Source organism: Accipiter gentilis, unplaced genomic scaffold (assembly GCF_929443795.1).
Source record: "Accipiter gentilis unplaced genomic scaffold, bAccGen1.1, whole genome shotgun sequence".
NCBI classification, from domain to species: domain Eukaryota; kingdom Metazoa; phylum Chordata; class Aves; order Accipitriformes; family Accipitridae; genus Astur; species Astur gentilis.
The window spans coordinates 747517-773258 of record NW_026060952.1 but is presented as its reverse complement, the minus strand read 5'-3'; the positions used below and the strand labels follow the sequence as shown (position 1 = coordinate 773258).

Below are 25742 nucleotides of genomic sequence, written 5' to 3'. Positions count from 1 at the left end.
GAGCTGGGTGGGAAAGGGACCCACCTGCCCATCCACCAGGCAGCAGGAGGAAAAAGGCAGCAGTGGGCAGGGAGGGGGGCTCTGCCTGTTCCTAGGGACTCAACAAGCTAGACCTCACAGTGCAGTGTCAGCATTGCCCTCCCCAAAGGACCAGTCAGGTTGGGAATCCCACCTTGGCCACACTCTCGTCCTGGTCATGCAGGTGAAAGAGCAGCGGCAGCAGGCTGTCCCACACCACCTTCTTCATCTTCTTCTTTTCAGCACCCACCACGAGCCCCATTGCAATTTGGAAGAGATGGATGGAGAGCTCCCGCACCGTGTCCAGCTCCTGGGGGAAGAGGGGAGGAGGACCTCAGCCACAAGCCCATGGCAAGCAAGGGGCTGACATGGAGACAGACATCCCCAAAATGGCTGCAGGCAGCCCTGCTGCAAAAGGCAGCGAGCTGCGGCATGCAGATGGTCTGCCCAGGGAGACTGGGGTCTCCGGGGCTGAGGGCCAGAGAGGGAGGCCCTGCAGAAGGCTGGAGGATGCTGCCAGAGCAGGGTGTGCATTGGTGGGGCTCAGCACGCCTGCTGCCATCCTGCCACCACTGTCCCCCGCTGCGGCAGGGAGGCCGAGCCGGAGTGAGTCCTTGGTGGGGGGTTTGTGACACAGCACGGAGCCACCAAGGGCAGCAATGGGGTCTGGGGACTGCAGGGCAAAGCATCCCCCTGCAGAGCACAGGGGCTGCAGTGGGAGGCGTGAATGGAGGTGCCCAGGAAGGGGGACATGGGGCTCTCCCCCAGCCTTACATTGTTGAAAAGCAGCAGGAGCTTTCCAGCCAGTGCCAGGGCAGTGAGGCTGAGTCTCTTCCCCTCCAGCAGCCAGAGCATGTTGCCAAGCACGGGCAGGGCCGCGGCGCTGGCATCACTGTCATCATCCAGCAGCTGGTCCATAACGTACGGCAGCAGGATAAGGGCTTTCCTTTCCTGTGTGAGACATGCCACCTCCTTTTTGTAAAGGAGCCACCGATCACAGGGGTGAAAACCCTCTCCACGAACACCGGCCTCCCCACTGGGTTCTCTGCAGGCAGTGCAGGTTACGAGGGCAAGGTCCCGGCAGACAGGGCTCACCAGCATGCCCATGGGAAGAGCAGGGCACAGAGGGGGAGGACAGACAGCACTGGCTCCTTGCCAGCCCTTCGGCTGCCCCCTTCTCCACCAGACCCCCCTGGATAGGCTGGTGGGTGACTGGCGCTGCCTGGAAAGCTGCCCAAGCTGCCAGCAGCCCCTGCCATGGCTGCTGTGTTTCACCCTGGGGCTCAACACCTCACGGCCAGGCCCTGCAGACCCCATGCTCAGGCCGGTTGCTCTGCCGCCAGCATCCCTGCTGGGACGTGCTGGCAGTGGGAGCCCGTTCCCGTCAGCACTGCTGCTTCTCTCCTTGGCATGGCACAGCCATGGGGCAGAGGGCCGGGGAGGCAGGAGAGCTGGCAGCAGCCAGCACAGCCCACAATGCCCAGGAAAGCCTGAGCTGCCACGTTACCCACTGTTCCACCCTGGGCTGCTGTTCCGGCTGCCCCCTACTCACTGTGTCAGGCCTCTCGGTGAGCCTGAGGATGGCCCTGAGCACCAGGCTGGGCATCCCCAGGCACTGGCTCTGCAGATAAATGGGGAAGATTTCCAGGGCACGGACCAGCTCTTCACTGATGTTGGTAAAGTCCAGCATCTGAAACACAGGCAGTGGGAGCTGGTGAGGTGTGGTGCTGGCTCCAACCATCAGCTCAGGACAAGGACGCAGGGCAAGACCAAGCCCAGACAGAGAGAGGCAGCAGGGATTGCAGAGAGTCCCCGTGCCCCACACCACAGCACATTGCTTGCTCATCTGCTCCTCCATGGTACCAACCAGAGCCCACCCACTGCCCCAGCTTTCCCCACAGTGGTGGGCATGGGAGAACCAAGCATCGGGGGGAGCTTGGAGTGGTGCCATCAGGCTCACCTCAATGAAGAAGACCATAGCGACCATCTGCCAGGTGGGGTCCTCTGTCCGGAGGAGCTCTACCAGATGGCAGAAGATGGCGGAGCGCAGGCGCCTTGGCATCTTCATCATCTCCCTGACGGGGAAGGAGGCACTGTCAGGCCTGAGCCAGGCAGGCACATCTTTTGGGGGTTTGCACCAGCCTGGACATCGCCAGTCTGTACCACTTTCTCCAAGTAATGGGGACCCCACTGCCATCAGCCCCAAGGGAGGGGGTGGCATGGGGTACCCTGTCCCCAAGGAGCAGGGAGAAGGGGCTCTCACCTGGCGATAATGCGCGCTCCCATGAGGTGGGTCTGGGAGCTGAGCAGGGTGTCCCAGCCACCCTGCGCCTCGATGGCCAGTACCTGGCTCTCAAAGCCCATGCTGCAGAGCAGCACTTTCAGGGACTGCACCGCAGACCTGCACAAGGAGAAATGCTTAGCTCCCACCCTGGCTTGGCTCCGGGTGGTTGGCAGGGATGAGAGGAAAGGGATGGAGCACCTGATGGGAGTGAGCTGATCCTGTCGGTGCTCCGTCCAGAAGATGTGCACTTCCTGCAGCGTCAGCTCCGTGGTGAATGACGCTTGGAAAAGCAGCGCCAGGAAAAGCTGGGGGAAAATTGCCTCCACCTGCCAGAGGCAGACAGACTGCAGGAGGATCTCGCTTATCGCCCTGGTTGCCTGTAGAAGACACCCGGACGCTGAGATGTCCCCTCATCCCTGGGGAGGTCAAGCCTTGGGGCGGGCAGGGAAGGGGAGCAGGGGCCCCGGACAGCTGAGATCAGCCCCGGAGGTCAGCAAGGCTTCGTCCAGCAACTCACAGCCAGGGAGAGGATGCGCGGGTTGTCCTTGGTGGAGGTGGAGGTCTTGTGCAGTGACTGGTTCACCAGCAAGCTGAGCAGCTCTCTCAGCACCTTGTCCGCAGCCCGGAGGTCAGACATCATCGCCCTCCACATGGCCCTGGCGACACTGCAGGGACACGGGGCTCTGTCAGCAGGGACACCCCAGAGGATGGCCGGGCTGAAATCCCTCGGGAGGGTCTTGGGGCCCCTCTCCTAGTGTGAGAGGAGCCCCCAAAGGCTGGTGGTCCCCTTACCGGGTGCACGTCGGGGAGCACTGCAGCAGGCTGGCCACCAACTCCCTGGGGTGTTTGCGCACAAGCACCACCAGGGCCCTGTCCAGGCTTTTGCGGGCTACCACCGCCCTGACGGAGGGCCGGCTTCTGTAGATGGCCCACACGACGTTCAGCACCTGGAGGGGAGACACGGGCGGGAGTGGGGATGTCAGCATGGTGAGCGCGGCCATTTCCCCAGCTCCTACTGGGAGCTGCTTCCGTTCCTAGTGCGGTATGCCAGCTCGAGACGGCATCAGTGCTAGCCAGGCACAGAGCCAGGGGAGGAACAGTCCCCCAGTGGGCTGGAGCATCAGCTGTGCCACCCATGGGCTATTCACCTGCCCCGGCTGGAAGGCACGGTCCGCCACAAGGACATCCACCATGTGGGCAGCCAGCCTGATGCTGTAGGCGCTTGGGTGTCTCAAGCTCTTGATAGCCATGAGGATGATGTCTGCCTGGTCGGAGGACTGGAGGTATTTTGTGAACATCTGCAGGATGAAGGAGAGGAGGGGAGATTTGTTGCCTCACCCAGAGCATCACCCAGAGCATCTTGACTGTGCAGTGAGAGCGGGGCACGGAGCCAGGCTGCGCTGGGGAGGAGACTGATGGTGGGCATCAGGGTCCCGCAGGGGACTGAAGCTCCCTGAGGGCCTTTGCCTAGGGAACAGCGTGAGCCCCTGTCATCCCCACGCATCGGGTGTCCCTTCACTCACACTGAGCCAAAGGCACTTCTTACCAAGAAGATTTTGCGGGTGTGGCTGATTTTCAAAAGCTGCCAGGGCTTCATTGCTTGCCAGTCCTCCTGGAGCTGCAGCTGCTCTGTGCCATGCAGCCAGGGCCACCTGCCTGGGGGGGAGCAAAAACGGGGTGCTTAGAGAGAGGGTGCAGAAGTGGAAGTGCAGTCTGAGAGCATTGGGCAGAAAAGTTGCTGGCAAAGAAAAAGGGCACCAGCAGATACCCAGGGAGGGTCCAGGGCTATTGTGAGCGGGGGCAAGGCAAAATGACTTTTCAGACTGCAGGCAGGCAGGCAGGTTGGATAAGGCTTTCTCTCGTCAAGGAGAGTGGCCCCTGACTGCCCATGCCTGGGGGATCCAGCCCGACACAGCTTGTCTTACTTCTCTGCTGCAGGACAAACGTGTGCAGGTGATAGAGAGCTTCTGCAGCCTCAGGACGCATCCCCTTGTCCTTGCAGGTGCAACAGAGGGTGAGGTGCCCCACCAGCTTCCCCAGCATTACAAACTGATGTGTCTTGGAGCACTGATGCCTGCGGACTGTGGCTTGGGCAAAGCAGGGGCAGACCTGGGGGAAGAGAGGCAGTGTGAGCACAACGAGAGCCCCAGCTGCTCCCAGAGCAGCTAGGCAGCAGCCAAGAGCAGGGCAGGGCTGCCGGACCCAGGTTCCTGCCTGTGCCCGGGGCAGCCCTGCCCTGCCCTGCCCTGCCCTGCCCTGCCCTGGGAGAGAGCATCGACAGGACAGGGGCAGGGCAAAGACCCCTGCTCCCGACCTGCTGGCTGGGTGCCCAGCTTCCCTGGGAGGTGCCGGGGCTCAGGGGCACAGGGACAGGGCACTGGGGCTGCCCAGACCAGGAGCTCGGTACCTGCGGCAGGGAGTAGGTGGTGATGAAGTTCACCAGCCTGGCGATCCGTGCCATGGCCCTCTCCTGCACCTCTGCCAGCTGGGAATCGGTGAAGGGCAGCAGCAGCTGGGAGGAGAAAAGCTGCTGGTGTGCCAGGGAGGTGGCATGGCACAGCATGGCACAGCCAGGCTTGCTCTGGGGCAGTGCCTGGGATGGGGCATGTGTCCTTCTTGCCCCTCACAGCAACCTGCTGCGGGCAGGCAGGTCACTGCATCCTGCTTCTGCTGCTGCCTCTGCTGCCTTCCATTCACTCACTCCCCACCAAAAAACATCCCTCTGCCTCCCACCCAAGGACTCCAAGGCTTTGGGGTGACCACCTCACTGGGGACCTGTGGTGGGGGCTCTGGGATATGGCCCATGGTGAAGCTGGAGGGGGAAAGCCCCAGGGCTGGGCTCCCCTTGCCAGACAGGCAGGTCCATCTGGGAGGCAGTGTTGGGGAGGACGGGCAGCGGGCAAGGCTGCAGAGGTGGCGTGGGCTGGGGCAGGAGAAAGGGCTCTGGCGGGAGCCAGGAGGCAGGGGGGTGGGGGGGGGGAATGGCTGGTAAGGAGAGACATTCCCTGCCCCCCTCCTTGCACCAGGTGCTGGGGGTGGGCACCGCTCAAGCCAGGGGTCACTGCCCATGGGGACCCTGTGCCAAGGTCAGACCTCCAAGATGTTCTGCAGCTCCACGATGCCAAGGGTGCCGGCACTGCGTACCAGCACCTGCAGCATGCTGTCCATCGTGGCCAGGGTCTGTGAGGGGGACAGAGTCTTGGGGGCAGCCCTGGAAGCCTGGCAGGGGACGGTCGTGGCCCTGCGGTGCCCAGGAAGGGGCCTCGCAGCCAGGGAACTCCCCATGGTTCACCCCCTGGCACACCTTGGAGCAGAGTGAAGCATCAGGGCCCTGAGTGTCCTCCTGAGGAGGCAGGTGGAAGATGTTGCAGAAGCAGGCATACAGGAGGCTGTTCTTCTTCTCCTGCAGAAGCAGCCCCGCTCTGCTGCGGGGACAGAGGAGGAGGCAGACCCTGGGCTTAGAGACCTGAGCTGAGCCCCATGCCATGGGGGACCCCTCAACCCTCCATGACACTGGCACTTGCCTTTGCGGGGAAAACCCTGTGGCACCCCCTGCCCTGTTCTCTGCCTCCCTCTCAGACCCAGGACTGGGGATGCCCCCCACCTGGGACCGGTGCCATCGGGGCCACCAAGCTGGGGGCTGGGGCAGGTACCTCATGGAGATGATGGCCAGCATGGCTTGCTGCTGCACCATAATGCCCTGGGGGCCAGCGGGCTCCTCTTGCAGCAGCACCTGGGGAGCACAGCAGCGTGGGACAGCTCAGGATGGGGCAGTTTCCTTCGCCCAGCAAGAGCCTGTGGGGCTGGCAGAGCCCAGGTGCCCCCATCCTGGCACCCAGTGGTCCCAAGCCCCATGGCTGGAAGGGCTGTGCCCGTCACAGAGCCACAGGCTGGCCAAGGGACCTGCAAACATCCAGCCAGGCCGCCCAGGTGGCTTTGGAGCATCTCCAAGGATGGAGACCTGGAGCAGTGCTCATCCGCAACCCCCCTGCCTGGCCAAGCTCTCATCTGCCCCCGGGGCTGTGTCGCTGCCTGCTGCCCCTGCCCCTGCCCCTGCCCCTGCCTCAGCCTGACTGGCCGTCCCCTCACCTCGATGGTCTCCACCACCTCCGGCTGGCAGAAGTAAAGCATGTCCCACGCAGCGGAGTCCACGCTGGTGGTGCTGCAGACGGTGCAGATGGAGGCCAGAAACCTCAGCTTCTGGGCCTCTTGCTGCCAGCCAGGGAGGAGACAGACAGACAGACAGTGTCAGGGGGGAGAGACAGCCAGGTGGGGGGCCCAGCACAGCCCCCAGCACCTCCTGAGCACGGGACAGGGGCCGAAAGACAGGCTGGGAGACACGGGCACAGCCTCATAGAAGTGGCCACGGATACCTTTGGTCTGCTCCTGAGGAAGGCTCGAATGATGTCCAGGGTATTGTCTTCCTCCCTGGGCAAAGCCAAGGCAGAGCAGCACAGATCTGGCCAAGAGAGAGCAGGAAGGGCTGGGGGGCAAGCAGCAGGGAAACCCCGAGCCCTCTGCCCAGCTCCCAGGGATGCCACAAGCCCTTGCTCAAGGCTGGGACACCGGTGTCCCCTGTGTGCCCCAGGAGAGAGGGTGTGATGCTGGAGGGCAGCACAGGGAGGGGGCCCTGCTGTGGTCTGGTAAGGGATGCGCTGGCACCAGGGCACAGGGAGAGTCCCTGTCCCAGAACGCCAGAACAGAGCTCCCTTCCCGGCCACTGCGCTGTGGGAGCTCCGATGCCAGCCTGGCTGGGGGATGTGAGCCTGGCCCAGGACAAGGCAGGGCAGGCTGGGGAGCCCCCTGCTCCACAGCACCCGCACACTCACCTGCCCGCAGCAGCTGGACCTCGGACATCTCATGGGGCTTTGGCCTGGATCTGGGAGCCGGGGCAGCTCCAGCCTTCTCCACCCAGGCCTGCCTAACGTGGCCAGGGGGTCTCTCCGCCATCCTGCAGGAGGGAGGGAGGAAAGGGGTGAGGAGGACCCCCTGCCACCCCAGGGGTGGTGGGGGCAGAGGTGGCTGTGCTCAGGGGCTCCTCGCTCCCATCCTGTCCCAACACTGTCCTCCCAGACACTGCGGGAGCAGGGCTGGCTGCCACAGGGTGTCGCAAAGTACCCCAATGTCACTCCCCTAAGCCCCCTGATCCCCCCTCCCCAGAAGCCCTCTGGCTGCCCCGGAGCACATGGACCCCTCCTCGCCCCGGGGGGACGGGACTGGCTCCCTCTTCCTCCTCCTCCCGCTATGGGGCTGGGGTTTGTCTGTATGGGGGCATCCCCCTTGTCGCAGACACCCCTCTGTCCTCTGTCCCTTCCCTCCCAGGGCCTGGTGCCACCCCCACCTATGGCCAGGCCGAGCCGGGGAGCAGCCCCCAGCCCCTCAGGCACGCCGAGGCTCTTCCCTCGTCCTCAGGAGGCGCAGGACAAGGCCCGCCGGGCTCCCCTCGCTCGAAGGCAGGTGGGCACACCGGGACACCAGAGGCCTTCCTGTGCGCTCAGCCACAGCGATCTGCCACCGTTGGGGTCTGCTGGGTTGCCCTGGTTACGGCTGCCGCGGCAGGCGGCAGGGTTCCATCGGCCGTTCGCTGGCACGAGGGAGGGGGGGAGTCCCCCCTCCCCCCCTCCCCGGGGCCTACGCCCCCGCTGGGCTCAGCCCGGGCCTGCTGGGTCGTCTGAGCGGGCGCGGGGGCCCGGGCCGGGGTGCTGGGGGACGCGCTACGCCCGGGGTGGTGGGGCCGGGAGCGAGGTGGCGTGGGCACAGAGGGGTCGGTGCGTGGGGACGGGCGGGAGGTGAGGCGAGAGGCCGGTGGGCAGCGGGAGGCTGCGGGTCGGGCCGTTGCGGCGAGCTCGGCCCAGCAGCGGGGAGCAAGGCGGACGGCAGCGGCGGCGGGGCCGGCAGGTGGGTACGGGCGGGAAGGGGACGGGAACGGGGGAGCGGGGGAAGAAGGAAGGAAGGAAGAAGGAAGGAAGGAAGGAAGGAAGGAAGGAAGGAAGGAAGGGGGAAAGGGGAGGGGGAGAGGGGTCTGGTGATGGGTCAGGGACGGGGTCGATGAGGGGGTCAGGGATGGGGTCGATGAGGGGGTCATGGATGGGGTCAGGGATGGGTCAGGGATGGTCAGTGAGGGGCTGGGGGCCACTTGTCTGGGAGGTCCAGCCGTGGGGTGGGCGCAGTGATCAGCTGGGTGGTGCCGTTCAGGTTTGTGCAGCCTGTGCGGGTGTAGCGTGGTTTGGAGTGATGGGGGGGTGCAGGCAGGGTGGGCTGCGCTGTGCAGGGGTGCAGTCTGTTTTGGGTGCTGGGGGAGGTGCCCTGGACAGACGTGTCATTCATGCTGGGGAAGCAGAACCAGGCGCTGGTGAGCCGGTGCAGCGGTTCCTCCTGCGCAACATTCTTAGGAAAACTCTCCTTTTTCTTTCCTTTTCCTTGCTCCTTCGCTTCCAGATCTCCGTGGTCGCAGTTTGTGCTGCCTCACCTCCAGCACAGCGTGCAGAATGAAACGACGGTCACAGAATTCGTCCTCCTGGGGTTCTGCAGCACCCCAGCCCTGCAGCGCTGCCTCTTTGGCCTTTTCTCTGCCCTCTGCTCTGCCACTCTGATGGGAAACGCACTTGTCTTTCTGCTTATCTGCCTGGACTACTGCCTCCCCATGTACTTCTTCCTCTGCCACCTCTCCATCGCGGACATCTGCTACGCCTCCAGCAATGTCCCCCGTATGCTAAGGAGCCTCCTTGGACAAGGCAGAACCCCCTCCTTTGCTGGGTGTGGGGCACAGAGCCATCTTTATTTAATCTTTGCACTTACGGCGTGCGTGCTGCTGGCCATCATGTCTCACGTTCGCTATGTGGCAATCTGCCGTCCCCTGTGCTATGCCCTCATCGTGATCTGGAGGCTGCGCCTCACCCTTGCCACGGTTTTGTGGGCTTTGGTGTTTGTATTTGGTACACTGCAAGCCTCTCTGGCTTTACACCTGCCTTTCTGTGGCCCCTGCGAGGTTGTCCACTTCTCCTGTGAAATTCTTGCTGTCTCAAAGCTGGCCTGCCCTGCCGCTCCTGCCAATAAAGTCCTGATCTTTGCTGTTTGTGTGTGCTTCTTCCTCTTCCCTTTAGCCCTAATCCCGATTTGCTCCCTGGACAGCCTGGCCACCGATCTGCGCATCCGCTCTGTGCCAGGATGGCACGAAACCACCTCCACCTGTGGCTCCCACCCGACCGTGGTGGGTGTCTTTTATGGAAACGCCATCTTCGTGTACGCGGGGCCCGGGAGCGGTAACTCCTCTGGGAGGGAGAAAGTTCTTTCCCTTTTCTACAGTCTCGTCAGCCCCAGTTTGAACCCCGTCATTGACAGTCGGAGGAACAAGCAGGTGAAGGAAGCCTTGCTGAAGCTTCAGAGAAGGAAGAGGGTCTTTCATTCCCTCTAGCTGGCGCTCTAGGCTTTCACCTGTCTCCTGTCTTTCTGCTCTTTCTTCTTGAGCTCTTGCAGTATTTCTCACGGAATGTTAAGTGGTTAAAAGTGTCCTCGTTTCAGCTTGGATAGAGTTAACTGTCTTCCTAGTAGCTGGTACAGTGCTATGTTTTGAGTTCAGTATGCAAAGAACCTTGATAACGCTGATGTTTGCAGTTGTTGCCGAGGAGCGTTTAGACTAAAGTCAAGGATTTTTCAGCTTCTCATGCCCAGCCAGCGAGAAAGCTGGAGTTGGCACAGAACACAGCCAGGGCACCTGACCCAAACTGGCCAACAGGGTATTCCATACCATGCGACATCCCATCTAGTATAGGAACTGGGGAGTGGGGGGGGGAATCGCTGCTCGGGGACTAGCTGGGTGTGAATGGTGGGTGGTGAGCGATTGCACTGCGCATCATTTGTACATTCCGATCCTTTTATTATTGCTGTTGTCATTATTAGTTTCTTCCTTTCTGTTCTATTAAACCGTGCTTATCTCAACCCACGAGTTTTACTTCTTTTTCCGGATTTTCTCCCCCATCCCACTGGGTGGGGGGGGAGTGAGTGAGCGGCTGGGTGGTGCTTAGTTGCTGGCTGGGGTTAAACCATGATAGAGACAGAGTCACAGCAGCACAGAATGGATGCTGAAAGAGGCCTCTCGAGATCATCCAGCCCACCTCAGCTGCTCGAGCAGGGCCAGCTGCAGCAGGCTGTGAGTCTGCTTCTCGAAGGTTCTATTGGCTGCGTTGCTCCCAGGTTGTGGAGCTCGCATGGGAAATGGGCAATGAAGAGGGATGAAGTTTCCAGGCACTTTCTGGCCGGTGCAGTGATTTTTATTTTTTTTTTTCCTTCTGACTTTTTTTCTCCCCGCTTCCTGGTCTTGCGGCTGCCCAAGGTGCAGCCAGACAAGCGGAGGAGGGTCCCTGCCTGGCCTGCAGCTCCCTCCCTCGCCATTCTTGGGGTGATTTGGGGTTATTTTGCTGTGTCAGTGAGGCAAAGCTGGGCTTTCCGCGGCTGAGTGCAGTGGGACCCAAGGAAGGCCATGATGGTCTTGAGGCTTTGAAGGGCTGTGCACCGAGCCCTGTCCCCGCTGGAGGGGACACTGGTGGTGTTCAAGACGAAGGCCTTGCAGCCCTTGTTGTTGTGTGTGCCCGTGTCCCCCCCGGCCCCCAAGGTCTGTCGTTGTCGCAGGGGCTCCGTGCTGCTTTCTGCGTGGGACCGTGTCCGTGAGTCCTGCAGGGACCTGTCTGTCCTGGCTTCCACACCAAAGGGCTGCTGCCCCTGGGGAAGGGGACAGGGAAGTTGTTCCCGTTCCCACCCCCCCCCACCATCGCCTGCCCAGCTGGTGGAGACTGGGCCCTGGGGGTGGCTGGGTTCCCCTCGTGGCTTGCTGGCTCGGATTTGGGGCTCAGTGGGGCTTTTGCACCTCCTGGGGGCTGTTTCTTGGTGCCCCCTGTGCTCCCTCCCCGTCCCACACAGGCACCGAGCAGTTCTGGAGAAGGAGCTTTTAATTGAAAAGACAAGAGAAAAGGTCCCATCCAAGCTGGTCTAACCCCTCCCTAGCCACCCCCGCCCACCCCCCCTGCATTATACCCCACCCCTCCTCTCCCACCCGACCCCTCCTCTCCCACCCCCCCCCACTGCCCCCATCTCCATCCCTCTCACCCCTGTCTAATCCCCCCCCCACACACACACCCTCACGTTGGCTGCCAGAGCCCTGCGCTTGCTGGGTGCCATTGGCAAGGAGCTCTGCGCCTGCCTCTTCCTCCGCTTGCCGGCCGTGGCAGGTGGGGATGGTGGCAGGTCCATCCCCGCATCCTGCCACGGCTCCTGGGGCTCCATCCCGCCGCCGTTGAGTATTTTGAGGCTCAGCATGGCGTCGCTGAGCTTGGGGATGCAGTAGTCGGGGGTGAGCATCTCCTCAGGCAGCGAGAGCGAGCTGAATTCGCGGTCTGGAGTGTCTGCGCTGGTGCCACCAGCGTCCTCGGGCACGGAGCTCCTGCTGGGAGCATCCTGGCTGACCCCCACTCCATCCAGGGAGCAACCGAAGAGCCTTAGGGCCTCTTCCAGGACCATCTCCTCGGACACTGCAAGGTCGCCTGCAGTGTCCCCAAGGGCTTCGTTGTTGGTGGCAGCGCAGGGGCTGGTGTGGACATCGCCGCCCAGGGGTGCTCCCACAGGGGTGGCCGTGCTGGGGATGTTGATCTGTGCCAGCTGCCCCTCGCTGTGCTGGTAGCCAGGGATGGACACTGGCAGCTCCAGAGGGTCTGGGGCCACCCCACTCCTCTGATTTTTGTAGGGTGTGAGGTATCATGGTTGGCCCTGGGGGGCCCCGCAGCCCCCGGGACCCCACAGGGCAGCACCCGGCAGAGAAGCGGCGCCTTGGCCGAGCGTGGCGCTGGCCGGTGGAGGCAGGTCGGTGGTTGTCCACTGGATGCAGAAGACCTGGGGGTCGAAGAGGCAGCCACATGGAGCCCTCTGCAGACTTGTGTGGGTGAGGGGGGAACCGTGCTGGGCCGGGGTGGCTGTCCAGGGGCACCCGCTGAGCCGGCCCTGATGGCCGACATCCCCCAGCTCTGGGCCAGGGGCGTGGGGAGCTTGTGGCCGGGGTGGGAAGTGGCCTCCATGTGGAAGACGCCTGGCTGTCTGGGTGTCTGGGTGTGCTCTGGCTGTCTGCCATGGCCAAAACACTGCTGTGTTATCAACAGCTTTCTAGCTACCAGTACAGAGCACAGCACTACGAGGGCTGCTGTGGGGTAAAGGAACTCCAACTCATCCAGATCCAATACAGAAGGAAAGTGGAGAAACAACAGAGGGAGCAGCCCAGGGACACAGAGCCCCAGGTCTCATCTGGCCGCTCCTGTGACCATATGGTGTATTCAAAATCAAATACCTGAAGTGCTCCCTTAGAGGCAGTTTACAGCCAGGGGACAAGAAGGTGGCAGTTCTGCATTTTGCAGCTCCCAGGCTGATGGCAGAGCCAAAGCAAAAAAAACAAACCCAAAACCAAACCAACCAAGAGAGTTAAAACTGGAGCGCAGGGAGCAAATGCTTTTCTTTCACCTTAGGCCAACTGCTCGGACGCTCTCTATGCTGCCCTGCCACAGAGGGCATCCCTCTCGTACCAGTAAGAGACATAAGAGTGAATTAAAGCCAGGACCCCAAACCACACCAAAAACCTGGTCGTGATGAAGAAGAAAGTGGAGAATGCATCAAATATAACAGAAAATTATTTTGGACATTCCCAGTTTACATTTGAAAAAAAGAGGAAAAAAAAAGAGGAGGAATTAGGTATTAAAAGAGCAGCACTGAATGATAAAGCAGTAGCAGTCCCTCTACCACTACAAACCCACACCCCCACACACACATACGCACACAGACTTAACACCACCAAACTCCCCGTGACTGTGACGTTCCCCTCAGCTTGCTGGTCTAGAGATACTGAATGCCTGAAGCACACCAAGGATAACTGAAAACATCTGCATGGCTTTAATGGGAATCCTCCAACTGAAACAAAGCGCCTTCTCCCTCTGTCTGCGTTGGCACATCCCCGAGTCACGCTCTCACTCCTCTCCTTCAAAGTCAAGATTCCTAAACGTGAAAAGCGGGAGTGGGGAAAGGCGAAGGGAAGAGAAAAAGAGGGAGAGCATCATCAGTGGAAGACCTGCCAGCTGCTGCTGATTCAGCCCTGTTCGGGGGACCACCCCAGCAGAGAGGAGCTGGTTTGCATGCCACGGTCCTCCCTGCCTGTTCCCAGGGACAGGCCGTTTGCTCAGCTTTGCCGGCCAAAGCATGGGAAAAGCGTAGGCGTGCGCCGTCGCTTGCAGAGGAGCACGGTCACGATCACATGCAATCCTTTACCTTTTTCCTCCCTGGATTCAAAGGGTTTCTGTCTTCAAAGTGAGAGCCTTCCATACGGTCGTTTGTGACATTTCATCCAGGATAACAATCTCAGAAGGATCAGTCCTGCAATAAATATTTTACATAGCAATCCGTGATTATGGGAACTGATGCCACCAAGGGCATTAGCATCAGCAAGAGGAACAGCGGAGCCCCGAGAATCAAAGCTCCGCATAAGCGTGGGAGGTTTTGCTGGATGAGGAGTTTTGGGAGGCAAGCCGGGGAGCTGCAGAGCAACAGCTCTGTGCAAAGGCTCTTGCTGGGGCTTAGCCCCGGTCCGGGTTCCTAAGCCACTGCTGGTACAGATCACACCTGCAACTCCTCATGTGTAAGTATGAGGATCTCCAGCTACCGTAAAGGCACTGATGAGGCAAGGTTTGGGGGTCAAACGCGAGTGCTGCAGCCACTCTGCTTGGGGTCAGAGCCCTGCAATCACCTCCTGCAGCCCTGCCCCTACCCAGCTCCGTCCACACAGCCCCTGGCATGGGTCCCTGCAGCCCTAGAGACTGGACTACGGCTCCGCAGCAGCCTGGGGCCACCAAAGCTGAAACGCTGAAGCCCCGACAGGCTTCCAGCCAGAGAGGGTGGCTGCCCTCCTCTTCCCCTGGGGTGCTGAACCTGCTGGCAGCATCAGTCCCCAGCTGGTGCGTCTTGCGTACATCTTTCTCAATTAAATGTACAGTGGATGTCTTCTCGTTCAGCTAGTCTGGAGCTTAAAAAGCAGCTTAAAAATACGGGACAGGGTAATTTTTGGTGGACATGGCCAGAGCCTGCATGTTCTTGAGAGAAACTTTGGAAGAAGACCTAAGCCTTAAGGCACTGCCCTGAGGGGGTCTCCTTCCATGACGCAAATGCTGCTCTGGAGCATGGCGAGCTCTGTCCCAGCAGTGCCCAGTGCCTTCCCCTGCCTGCTGTCACAGGATGGCCACACGGGAGAACTGTGGCCAAGCTGCTGGAGCACTCCGGCCTTACAACACCAGAAGGGCTCAGGAGGAGAGTGTGGCGGTGGAAAGAGCAGCTCTGGACACAGCAGGCGCTGGGGCTCCCTGGCAGTGCTGCTGTTCCGGGACTCTGCACACAAGCACTGCCCCTGCAGTTCCAGACGTGGACTCGAAGAAAGGATTGTGGACAAACAGGTCGCTGCAGGATCCTTTGGAGCGGCTCCTCCTTCACACAGGCTCTGGGTCACACTAGATCGGTAGATACTGAATTAGAAATGGGATGGATAATGACATTTCTTTGTGGACAACATGATTCCAAGGAAGAAAACCTGGAAACACAAAACAAACCGACTACCAACCACAGGTAGTCATACTCGGGCCACGCTCGGAGCTGGGCACCCCAGGGGTAGATGGTGGCTGAAGGCACAGGGGAGGGGAGGGAGTCCATGCTGACCAGCATGCTAGGAGGCAGCAGGCAGTGCTCAACAGCCCACCCCTCGCCTCCTTCTCGGAAAACACCCCACTGGACTCTGCTTAGTCCAACCTGGCCCCGCAGCACTCGACGAAAGGCAGAGCAACAGCAGAGCTGGCCAGGAAGCAGGGGGCTGCGGCTGGACCCCCCAACCCCTCTATTACTTGCTCTCTCTAGTTTCTGCAGTTGCAGAAGCAGTAGCAAGAAGTTACACCAACCCACTGCAGTAGCAGAAGCGGAGGCGACTTCACATGAACCACTTCTTTGCTTAGACCTAACAAGTAAAACCACAGGAGACGTTAATTCCTGCAATGGAACGTCTTGCTCAAAGTTACTAACCGTACACAATCTCAACGCAGAGCTGCTCCTCTTTAAGGAGACTGATCATGCATCCCTCACCCCCTCCAGCTGGACCTCCAAGCCACACACACAGCAACCAGCTAAGAAAGCAGACAGAAAACAGCAAAGTTTGCAGCAAGTCTGGCATCAAGGAGCCTCCCTCACCTTCAAGTCCAAGGTATTTTCTGGCTCTGGTCATCTTGTGTTCAGCACAATCACAATTAAATACATTCAGCATTGGGTTTAGGGTCTTAGGGGGATGTATTGTGGCAGAAGCAAGAGAAAACAATGCATTTGTTACTGGGGTTTGTTTTAGTTTAGGCATTTACTTACCTGGGGTTTGTCGATAACCCTGAGGATCTTGCAAAGCTAGCACCGATTGCTTTGCTTTTCAGTAAAAACAAAAATGAGAAAGAAGGCCACATACAGCTTTTCTCTCCTTCAGGTATTCCAGAAAGAACTTGCCCTACTACCAGCTCCATCTGGCAAACGAATAAAAACCTCTGTCCCCAGATGATCAGCGATAAGACACTATGCCAGGAAGCGATGTGATGATGCAATTGCTAACAGCTAAGAAGCGCTGCTTCTAGCACTGACTCTTGGTGACCTGCGCTGGACCAGATTCAGACAGGACTGCTAGAGCCAACAGCAGCTGCAAAGTTATAACCGCAGATGTTTCCCAGAGCATAGAAAAGCCTGCTGGAGGGATTCACCCTAAAGGACAGGAACCACGCTTGGCAATACTGTCTCTAGCTTGGGCTGCTTCCTTCTGAGTATTGTAGGGAGAGGAGTCTTTATGCATGAGGAACTTGCCTTTCAATCACTTTGACAGAAGACTTGCTCCATAAACAAAGGAAAACACTTCAGTTGAACTGGTGCAGTTTGAACTTTATTTAAAACAGCTGTAATCTAATCTGCATAGTGCTGGGGCAGCATCCAACCTCTGCAATAGCCAGGGAAACTCCAGAACAGCAACATCTCTCTGCACGCGGCCAAGCGCTGAGTCAGGGTACATTAAAATAAAGCGTGTAATCTGACCCATGCTGGATCAAGTCCAGGAAACTAGTAACCTGACTTCTTCCTAAACTTCTTCTTAACACCCTAAGAGTGAGGGGGGGGGAAACAACAACAACAACAAAGCACAATTAGAAGATAATTCTGCAAAGCAAGAGCTAAAAAAAATAAATCCATGTACAGGCATATACTTTGATATCAATTAGCTAGGTTAGTTTGAGACCAGCTGCAGAAATGCATGTGCTGACTAGAGGTTAAGGGCACAACAGCCTTTAACAGGTCAAGTGGAAGAATTTGTTTAAAAGCATGGTAATATTACAGGCTTGTAGACCATTACAAAACACTTTCCATAGTTGCTTTGCCGTTTATCTCGTCACCTACTTCAGCTTTAATTCCTTCAAATTAACGATGGGGTTTTATTTACACAAGTGCTGAAGTTGTATACCTACTGTAACTAGTACACAGACTTGACAGTATTGAAAGACCATGGTTTTAACCCAGGTCACAAAACCAAGGTAACCATTTTATAAACTCAGGGTGTAGCTCTGCTAAAAGCCACTGAAGTAACATAGGTTCTCTTTCTTAATTTTAACCTGTGAGTAAACCTAAGCCTTGCACCCTTAAGTTTTGGGGTTTTTTCGAGGGGAGAAGGAGGAGTAAGACCTCTCAAACCCACTAAGGCACATTTTCTAAGAGATGAATTGCACTTGAAGCAAGCTGGAAACCAGAGGTAATAAGGAAAAAAGGTAAGTATACGGTCATGGTCATGCTTTCTCCACAAGTTTGGAATACCAGCAGTAGGGGGAATGCTGGAGAATGAAGACCGTGCAAGGTAGCTACATGCCCCTTCGGTCTTGTCACTAGGGTTTGAGGTGGATGCTTAAAATGATCAGAGCTCAGAATTGCGGTTTAAGCCAAGCAACTAATTTTAAAAGAAGTCAGGGGTATCTGTTGTCCGCACAGCAAAATGGGACTTCAGCTGTCAGCGCAGTTTGCAAGCTGCACTATTCAGAGGGTGTTAATTCAAAACCTGGAAATACTAGAAGCAGGAAAGCAGTGTTCCTAGTCTCCTCAAATTTACTCTACCATGACATCATCATTTTGTAGAACATACTTTTTCTGGCACTGCCCTGCCCACCTTACATTTGGTTTACTTGTTTGGGGTTTTTAAGCAGATCCCACGTGCATTAAAAAAAATTAATAATAATTAAAAAAAAATCTTTTTGGAAGACAGTATTTTACAGTACATACGAAAATTCTCTGGAAAAACATACAACTTCATTTACAAAAACACCAAGTTATAAAGAAGTTACAATAGAGAGAGAGCACAACATTTGTTTCACGGGATCAGAATTTCTCCCCACCCCTCAAAAAACCCTCATGCACTTAACTGGGTAAGCAGTGTTACCAGTTTACAGAACCGGAACTTCAGACTACTACAAGTTTTCATGTAACCACGTAGAACAGCTTTCAGGGTTTATCTGAAAACACTCTCTGCATGCCAATTCCTTTCAAAACTCTCCCTTGCAGGTGGGTAGCAGTGCCACAACAGCCTTGGCTATTGCAATGTTTAAGTACATCTTCAGCTGTGTGTTCCGAGTTTAGCTTTCCTACCCAGCGACAACAAAAAAAGCCCTCAAGTCTCATGCTGGAGCAGTCTCAAGACAAAAATCAGATACAACGGCATGGGACACGTCTATCATCTCCATACCTTGGTAGCATCCTCTGCTGCGTTGTCTTCAATACCACAATTATTTATGGGCCTCCATGGGAGGCAATACTTGTGTAGCGCGTGGCCGTGTTAGGCAGGGGACAGCTGCTAGCTGAGGAAGCTGAGCACCATTCTGATAGATGCCCAGGAGTGTATGTGCCAACCGGGAAAATAGTTTAGGAGAAGAACAATATATGCACATGCACTAGGAAAGCACAAATGAATACAAGCACGTTCAGACACACTTGACACCACAACGTGGTTGCAGTAACTAGTTAACCTGTTTACCTACATTCTGAATCCAAGTCACAGGGCAGCTTGGTTTTTGTGGCTTTTCCAAAGCTGTTTCAGCTAGTGACAGTCAAGACTTCTAAAAAGACTAATAGGGATAACTCTTACAAGAACATATTTGGGAAATGAAGGCTGAAAGAAGTTAAACTAAAAAGCATATTTTTGTTTACATCAATAAACGCGTAGAGTACTGACGTGAGGTAGTCTAGGCACTAGCAGAGTCCATTCAGCTTTTCAGTTAGCCCACTGAGTAAAACCCCTTCCTAATTACATTGTCTGTAGATCTGCTGCTGACATCTTCTGGACTGCCGCCGCCTTTGAATGCTGAATCCTGGCCAGTTAACTAGAAGAACAGAATACACAGACTCAAAATAATTGCTATACTGAAGTTACCTTCATATTTGAGTACAGCTTCCAGTCAACACATTAACTGTATTAGTGGCCATTCTTAAAACAACATTTAGACAACACTCCCCTTACCGCACAGGAATCTCAAGCCTCGCAAGAAGTCGTACTACCCAAACCTTGAAATCTGTACCTGAAGTATTCAATAGTAGGTAACAGTTCTGCAAGCTGATTCTTTACAAGTGTCAAAATGGAGTTTTTTCTAGTTGTTCTTTGCCTCAAATCAGAGGTCAAGCCACGCAAACAGCTGTTTAAGGAGAGTTATGTATAGCAAGAAAACAAATCAAGCATTAATCAAAAGCTCCCACAAAACCCAGATTTAACAAGCAACTCCACACGGTCGTTTCAGCAGTGGACAACCTGTTGAGTAGGCTGCTGATTTCTAAAGCAGCAAAACTATCAAGAGGCATTCGAAAATCATCTGCCAGAACAAGATTAGCTCATACGTCTACATTTATAACATTCATGTCCTCTTCCTTTTGAGATTTGGGTTTTTTCTGAATGAAGAACTGTTTCCAGTTCATTGAGCAATGGGTCAGTGCAGTAATATACAAGTACAGTAGTATTTAGAGAGCCTGCCACCAGACCAAAACCAGTCACTAGTGCCAGATCTCGGGGGAAAAAAATTGTTTAATAGCTATACAGTCCGTTCAAGACAATTTCTCACACCTACATCCTAGTAAAACTAGCATTATGCTTAAATTTAGATTCCTGAATCCATTGGGGATGTATATATGCATTTCTTCTCGGTTATGTCATGCATTGTACATCAAGAATTAATTCTACTTCAAACCCTCCCTGGCCTAGCCCCCCTTCCTTACCTTTTCTCCGTCTGCTAGTGTTTTGGGGCGTTCTTCTGATGGAGGTGAATGAGGTCCTTCAGTGGTCACTGAATAAGGTCGTTTAGGTGCACTGTTCTTAGGATCTGTAATTCCAGTCCCACTTAATTCATGCTGTCCTTGGACAAAACGTCCTCCTGGTTGAGAAACTGTGTTACGTCCTGGAATGGTGCTACCAACTGGAGGTCCCAATGTTCTTATTGCAACTGTAGCCTCCACTTCTGTAAGAGACACCGCGCTTCTAGAGTTCAGCCGTGAAATTAAAGACTGCATTCCACCCACCACGTCAATACATACTTGAATCAGTAACAGGAATGGAGAGTCCCTTAGACACTGATGGCTCAGCTACACGAGGTAGCTTCTCTCTCTTGTTAGCACCGTTAGATTTCTGGTACGCAGCATTTCTGTAAGAGTCAGATGCTAGAGTTATAAAAAGCTCGTTTGTAAAATACTATACATTTCCTTTCCAGAAAGCCCATGCAAGACAAATGTCTGTCTTCTTAGCTCATTGTCACAGCTCTACCAAACAACAAACTCCCAGGCAATCTAGCACGAGATCTTCATTTTGACCGCTGAACTTCAGACCGCAAATTTAAACTTCAGCGTTGTCTTTAGTCAGTCTCTATGTACTTGCACTGTCTTCCAGCTTAGTACCTCCAGCACTCTGTACTGCTTTCCATGAATGGATCTGCTCTACCCATACGGGCATCCCATTTTATTTTAGTTTTAATGCCACTCCTCCAGTACCAAATGGTCTGAACACAGCAGGCATTACACATTTGGTACTCTTGGGCTATTACTCTCAAGATTACATATTCCTCCTGGGCTGAAGTAGCTTATGAACAAGCAGACCTCCCAGGAAGTGACACACACTTTTACTGCCCGAGTTCTCATACTGCTGCACCAAGGCAGCAGCAGCTCTAGTGTTGCTGTGATCAAGATCAGCACTTCGTTAGAACATCATACTGCTTGGCATTAACCATACTTTTTGTTAGAAAGAACAAAATTACCTACATGGAAAACACTCCGGCTTCAAGTTACACACTAACCCAAGGAGATCTACATTCAAGACCAAATAATTCCTCCGGTATCCACTTCTCCTTTCTTCCGACATGTCTTCATGGATATTAAATTCATTTTTTCAAGGATTTCTTTAACCTGCCTCCCCCCACGTGCCCAAAGGAGATGACAGCTTTCTTCCTGAAGCCATTAGAGCCCTCCACGTGCTTATGAACAACACAGATTCAAACAAGAAATCCCAGACCTCATTCCCATTGCGAGTCAGTTAAAAAGCAGCTTCTTCACAGCTTTAAGGTTATGGTGCTAACCTTTCTCTCTCGGCTGGAGAGGTGTCCACTTTAGCAATCTTATGTGATGAAGAGGAATTTTCCGGTGTTCTGGAGCCCGTGTCTCTGGAACTGTCCAAACAGCTTCCATCTGAAGAAGTCCTTTTGCGCTGAAGCCCACCAGCATTTTGACTAGTACCTGGCATGCTTTGCTGAAACAACAACATCAAAATAATGAAGTCTTCAAGTAATTATTAAAGGAAAAAAAAATATTGCCAGAAGAGCCCAATTTTTAATATACCTTCTTTCTTTTCGGTAAGGTTTCTGCAGGCAAAAAATGGTGGAGGTGCTTTCTCTTCACATGAGCTGCCTCAATCTTCATACGTTCCTTTAGCACATTGAGGTGGTTAGCCTGGCTGTAAACTAACAGGAAATTTAGTGTTGTAGCTCAGTGGGAATGTTTGCATTGGGTATTTGTCAAAGTTGTTGACATGATTTACATTTGCCACAACATTCAAACACAGTGCCACTGGATGTAACGTACAAGACAAGCATCGGTTCGGGTAACAGTGCAAGTCTGAGGAAGTCACCCCACCTGGCCTGAAACTCAGACAAGCGTTTTGATGCCTTTTTTCTGTGCTTGTCTCATATCCCAAAGCATGAGCTAAAAAGAAGGTCCGCTTTTACTGCATTTACTCATGTTGTCTGAGCAACACAACACACAGCTCATGCTGGTACCATGGAGAAATGTTTGTTTGCACTGATGAAGAGTTTAAAGGAGTCCACTGCTTAGAACTTTTTGTCCAAACACACTCGTCACTCCCGAAGAGTAACCCGATTTCCTTAGTTTGTCGTTACGATAGCAAGGCATAAGCCTCACAGCACACGTGCACTTCTGAAAGGCACAAGAGCAGTCAGCTTGGGAAGAAGTAAACAGACTTTGGAACCAAAGACCTGTACTTTCAAATGACTGCTCACCCCCAAGCCCCTTTATTCTAGCATTATCTAACAACGCTTGCGATATGACTTTATTTCTGCATCTATCAAAAGGAATAAAGGAAGATGAACACGGAGCTTGACGTGCAAGACTGCATGTCATTACAATGTGACCACTCACTGCCTTTCAAAGTTCTGGGATGGTATCGTACAGAAACTGTTATTTTGGAAACAATACTGTCAGCAGGCATTCACAACTTCTCTTAGAGCCTGATACAGTTAATTCCCACTTCCAAAGTTCAGTAACTGACAACTGCTTTTGACAAGTGTAGCTACACCCAGTAAACGGGCATCTCTCTCCTGGCTTCACACCTGACTGTCCACTTCAGGAATCGCAGTTCCTTTCTGATCGTTCACTATGATCTGCAGAACTGTTATTTCACATATGGGATATGGTACATAGGGCTGTAGTACACACTTCTGTTTCAAGGTGGACTTACATTGCCAAAGTGTCAAAATAGTATGTTTCTAAGGCTAATCTTCTACGTGTCACGCTCTACAGAAATAGCTAATAGCTAATACCAGAAGGAAGCACAATTCACTTTGTGAAGCAACTTGCACTAGAATTAAAAATCGAAACCCTACGAGACTAGAGCAAAATAGAGGCTTACCTGTATCCTTGAATGACTGTATAACGCACGCTAAATCAACGTTAACACTTTCTGCATTCTCCGCTTTCCTAAACACGATTCCAAGAAACCACATTGACACATATCCACTCCTAAAAAGACAGAGTCACAAATCTATCATTTATGCACAGATGCCAGTTATTTGGGTGCTAGCATCTACTCTCAAGAAGGGATTAAGCAAAACAGTTTAGTTGTACGCAGCAGCTAAAGATTGGAGTCAGCCCATACTCAAGTTCTCCGAGAACTCCTCCCTCAAGTTCTCCCTTCTTTAAAAAGATCCTACATGCTCAGAACCTTGCCCGCCAGACCTCCTACCTACAAAACAGTAGCTACGTAACTGAACATCTCTCACAGGTAAGCTGAGGTGAAGGAATATAAACGAGGTACAATACATGGGCCAAACTCTAGTTCAGAAAAGTAATGAAACTCACTGTTTACAAAGTTCTCGGCTGCCAGGGAAAGACTGTGGCTTTACATGTGCAATAGATATAAATTCATTCCTCTCCAAGTTTCCAACCAGCACACGAATTTTAGATTCCACAAGGCCAATCCTGATAAGAACAAGAGACATTTACTCGTTTTTGACTGTATCCAGCACAGTAGTTATCTGCCTTCTTATAATACAATGCTAATACAAAAAATGCTAACCAGTCAGTAAGTAAGTAGTAAGTTTCATTCAGCTCAGCAGATACTAGATATTTATATCACACACACTGGAGTTGGAGATGTTTTCAGGGACATTGGAGCTTCAAAGTTTCCAAAGACAGAGGCAGTAAGTAAGTTTAACTTGTACTCTTAACAGGTCAGACACAACACTTCAACATATAACCTATGATGAAAATGTCAACAAGAAGCAGATTCCCAGCACCTCTGGCTGCATTTTGAAGTGCAGCAAAGCTCCTTTTTACCCCAAAGATCAAGGAGAACAACCGTTTAGAAAAGGCTCAAGCACAACTCTTCCATTACACCTGAGTAAAGATGCTATTCTTCTTGCAGACTGATCTGTGAAAAGAGTTTACCCTCTTCCAGCCAAACTGAAAAATATCGTTCCTTTAATAAACAAACGATCCAGTCAACACAGTCTCATCAGAGACTTACCCAAGAAATGTATCATGACCACCAAGGCTATTCTTTTAAATGAAGTACTGGCATTTTACCCTTCTACCTAAAACACTGCTACCCTTGAAAGCAGTCAGAACTCTGTACGTTCTTCACAAGTATCTTATGTTGATGAACAACAGAGATGTGCCATCTATTCCCAAATCCATTCAAGAGTTGGTGAACTAAACTTGTTCTTATAGCAAACGGAAGCAAGTTTGTCTTCTGCTTTTCATTTTCCCAGATGCAAAACTAAGCCCCGTTTGCTGCCATTTCTGTCACTGCAAAAACGTCAGCTTTTACTGCAGCCAGAACTTTCCTCATCTTTATTGTGAGATACAATAAGCCTTCTCCACTTAAAACATCTCACATTAAAAACTATTTGGCTCTAAGCCCTCTGCCCAGAACTCCTTGTTGTATACCTAACTGCGACTGACATCAAGCTGTAGCTGACACGATTTTTAAGTGAACACATTAACAAGTTCAGGTAAGAGGTACTACCTACTAGAGCTGTTTTTAAACAGGAAATAAGGTGTCTTTCAGAGGTAGCTCAAGAATTCAATCATTTGCCTTAGACCGCAAGCCGAACCCTGAAGTATAACCAAGGTGCCCTCAGAACAGGGGTCTGGTACACACAGCTATTTTCCTTGCTTACTTGAGCAAGGCAGGCAAAGCACTCGTTTCTTCAGAAAAAGAACACCACACACATTACAGTACCTTAATTCCTCACCGTTTCCCCTTATTTCAAGACTCACAGTTAGTCACCCCATTCACACAGGTTCAACAAGTTATTACTGGCATGTCTCCCTTGAGACAGTGACAAATACCACGTCAGCAGCAGTCATTTTCTCTAACCACAGTTGAAGGGGTTCTCACATTACCTTTCACAAAGTAGATCAGCACTCCTGCAATTTACCTATCCACTACCAAGCAGGCCGAGATGATCATTTCCAGCACTAAACACAAGATGCCTGAGCACACTACTAGATTAAAACGTAGTAAACACTATTTATCACCATTCAGGTACTCTGTGCAGACGGTCAGGTTTCACCCCGATTAAACAGCCTTGTTTCACTTCACTGGAGAAAAGTAGGCTCTGGAACAGGCGGACTACATTACCAGAGCAACTTAGCGTTGAGTGCAATCTAGTCCTAAATTAAATATTGCATCCAGTAAAAAAGCTATGAAACCAAGCCTTCTAAGGCTCTACAACAGTCGTCTTCAAAGTGTCGGAGGGGGATGTACCCCAGGGGGTGCACAAGACAATCCACTGGGTCCGGGAAGAAAAGATTAGAACTTCAGTAATGTGTACGTAACTTGTAAAGAAGTAGACATAGACCGCAACTATGTGTTCAAAAATTACTTTTTTTTTTTTTTGTTTTGCTCACAGGAGTGCACAAAAGTTTGGAGACCACTGCTCTATAAGTCAGTAAAAGATCAAGCTCTCCAGTGTCCACTACACATCTGATGACATCAAGTAATCCCCATTTACTTCAGTCTCTGCAACAAGGAACATCTTCCTAACTGAAGTAGCCTTGGGTAAGTAGTCTCCTTAGACTCCTAAGGAGTCTGCTTCTCCAGATGGCACAGAGCATACGCACGCTAACCCTCTTTGTTCCTTCTCATCATGACTTAGGTCTTTAGCTTAACTTCTTAAACAGCAAGATAACTTACGCTAACTGCCCTTCACAAGAAAGCTTTTAATTTTGCTGAGGAACTGTCTACTTACCTCCCTACTGTATTCCATGCCGAGCTGCACAGTCAAATACTTTAGTTTTGTGAACTGTATTAACCAAATGAAGCGCAACACTGAATTGAGCGTCAGTGATGTATTGAACCCACACTCAAAGCAAGACTTACCACTCTAAGTGATGCTCTTTAGTAGAGGCACTAGCAGTCAGCACAATATAATGTCTAGAAGAAAAGAAAAAGTAACATTCTAGCTCAGGACTTGATATTCCTTCAAATGAAACCAAAACTGCCTTAAATGTATAGAAAATGACTTCCAGACAAGACACATTATATCCTGCAGGCAGCACAGTATTAACTGAAGAAAAACTGATTACATCCTTCAGAATCGTG

The 25742-nt window shown here is 53.4% G+C and overlaps 1 protein-coding gene across 23 annotated transcripts in view; it reads right to left on the bottom strand.

Moving 5' to 3' along the window:
* The window catches only part of LOC126037137 (electroneutral sodium bicarbonate exchanger 1-like), a 630736-nt gene that overhangs the window by 158023 nt on the left and 446971 nt on the right, over positions 1-25742 (bottom strand). For 22 of the 23 annotated variants that reach the window (XM_049797410.1, XM_049797401.1, XM_049797386.1 and 19 more), the window contains 2 exons: positions 13601-13705; positions 13116-13330 (listed from right to left, as the gene is read on the bottom strand). In XM_049797410.1, coding sequence (XP_049653367.1) covers positions 13618-13705 — 88 coding nt within the window. In that variant the 3' untranslated portion in view covers positions 13116-13330; positions 13601-13617. Of the gene's footprint in view, positions 1-13115; positions 13331-13600; positions 13706-25742 lie in introns of those variants that run through there. The other variant, XM_049797388.1, reaches the window with a different exon arrangement.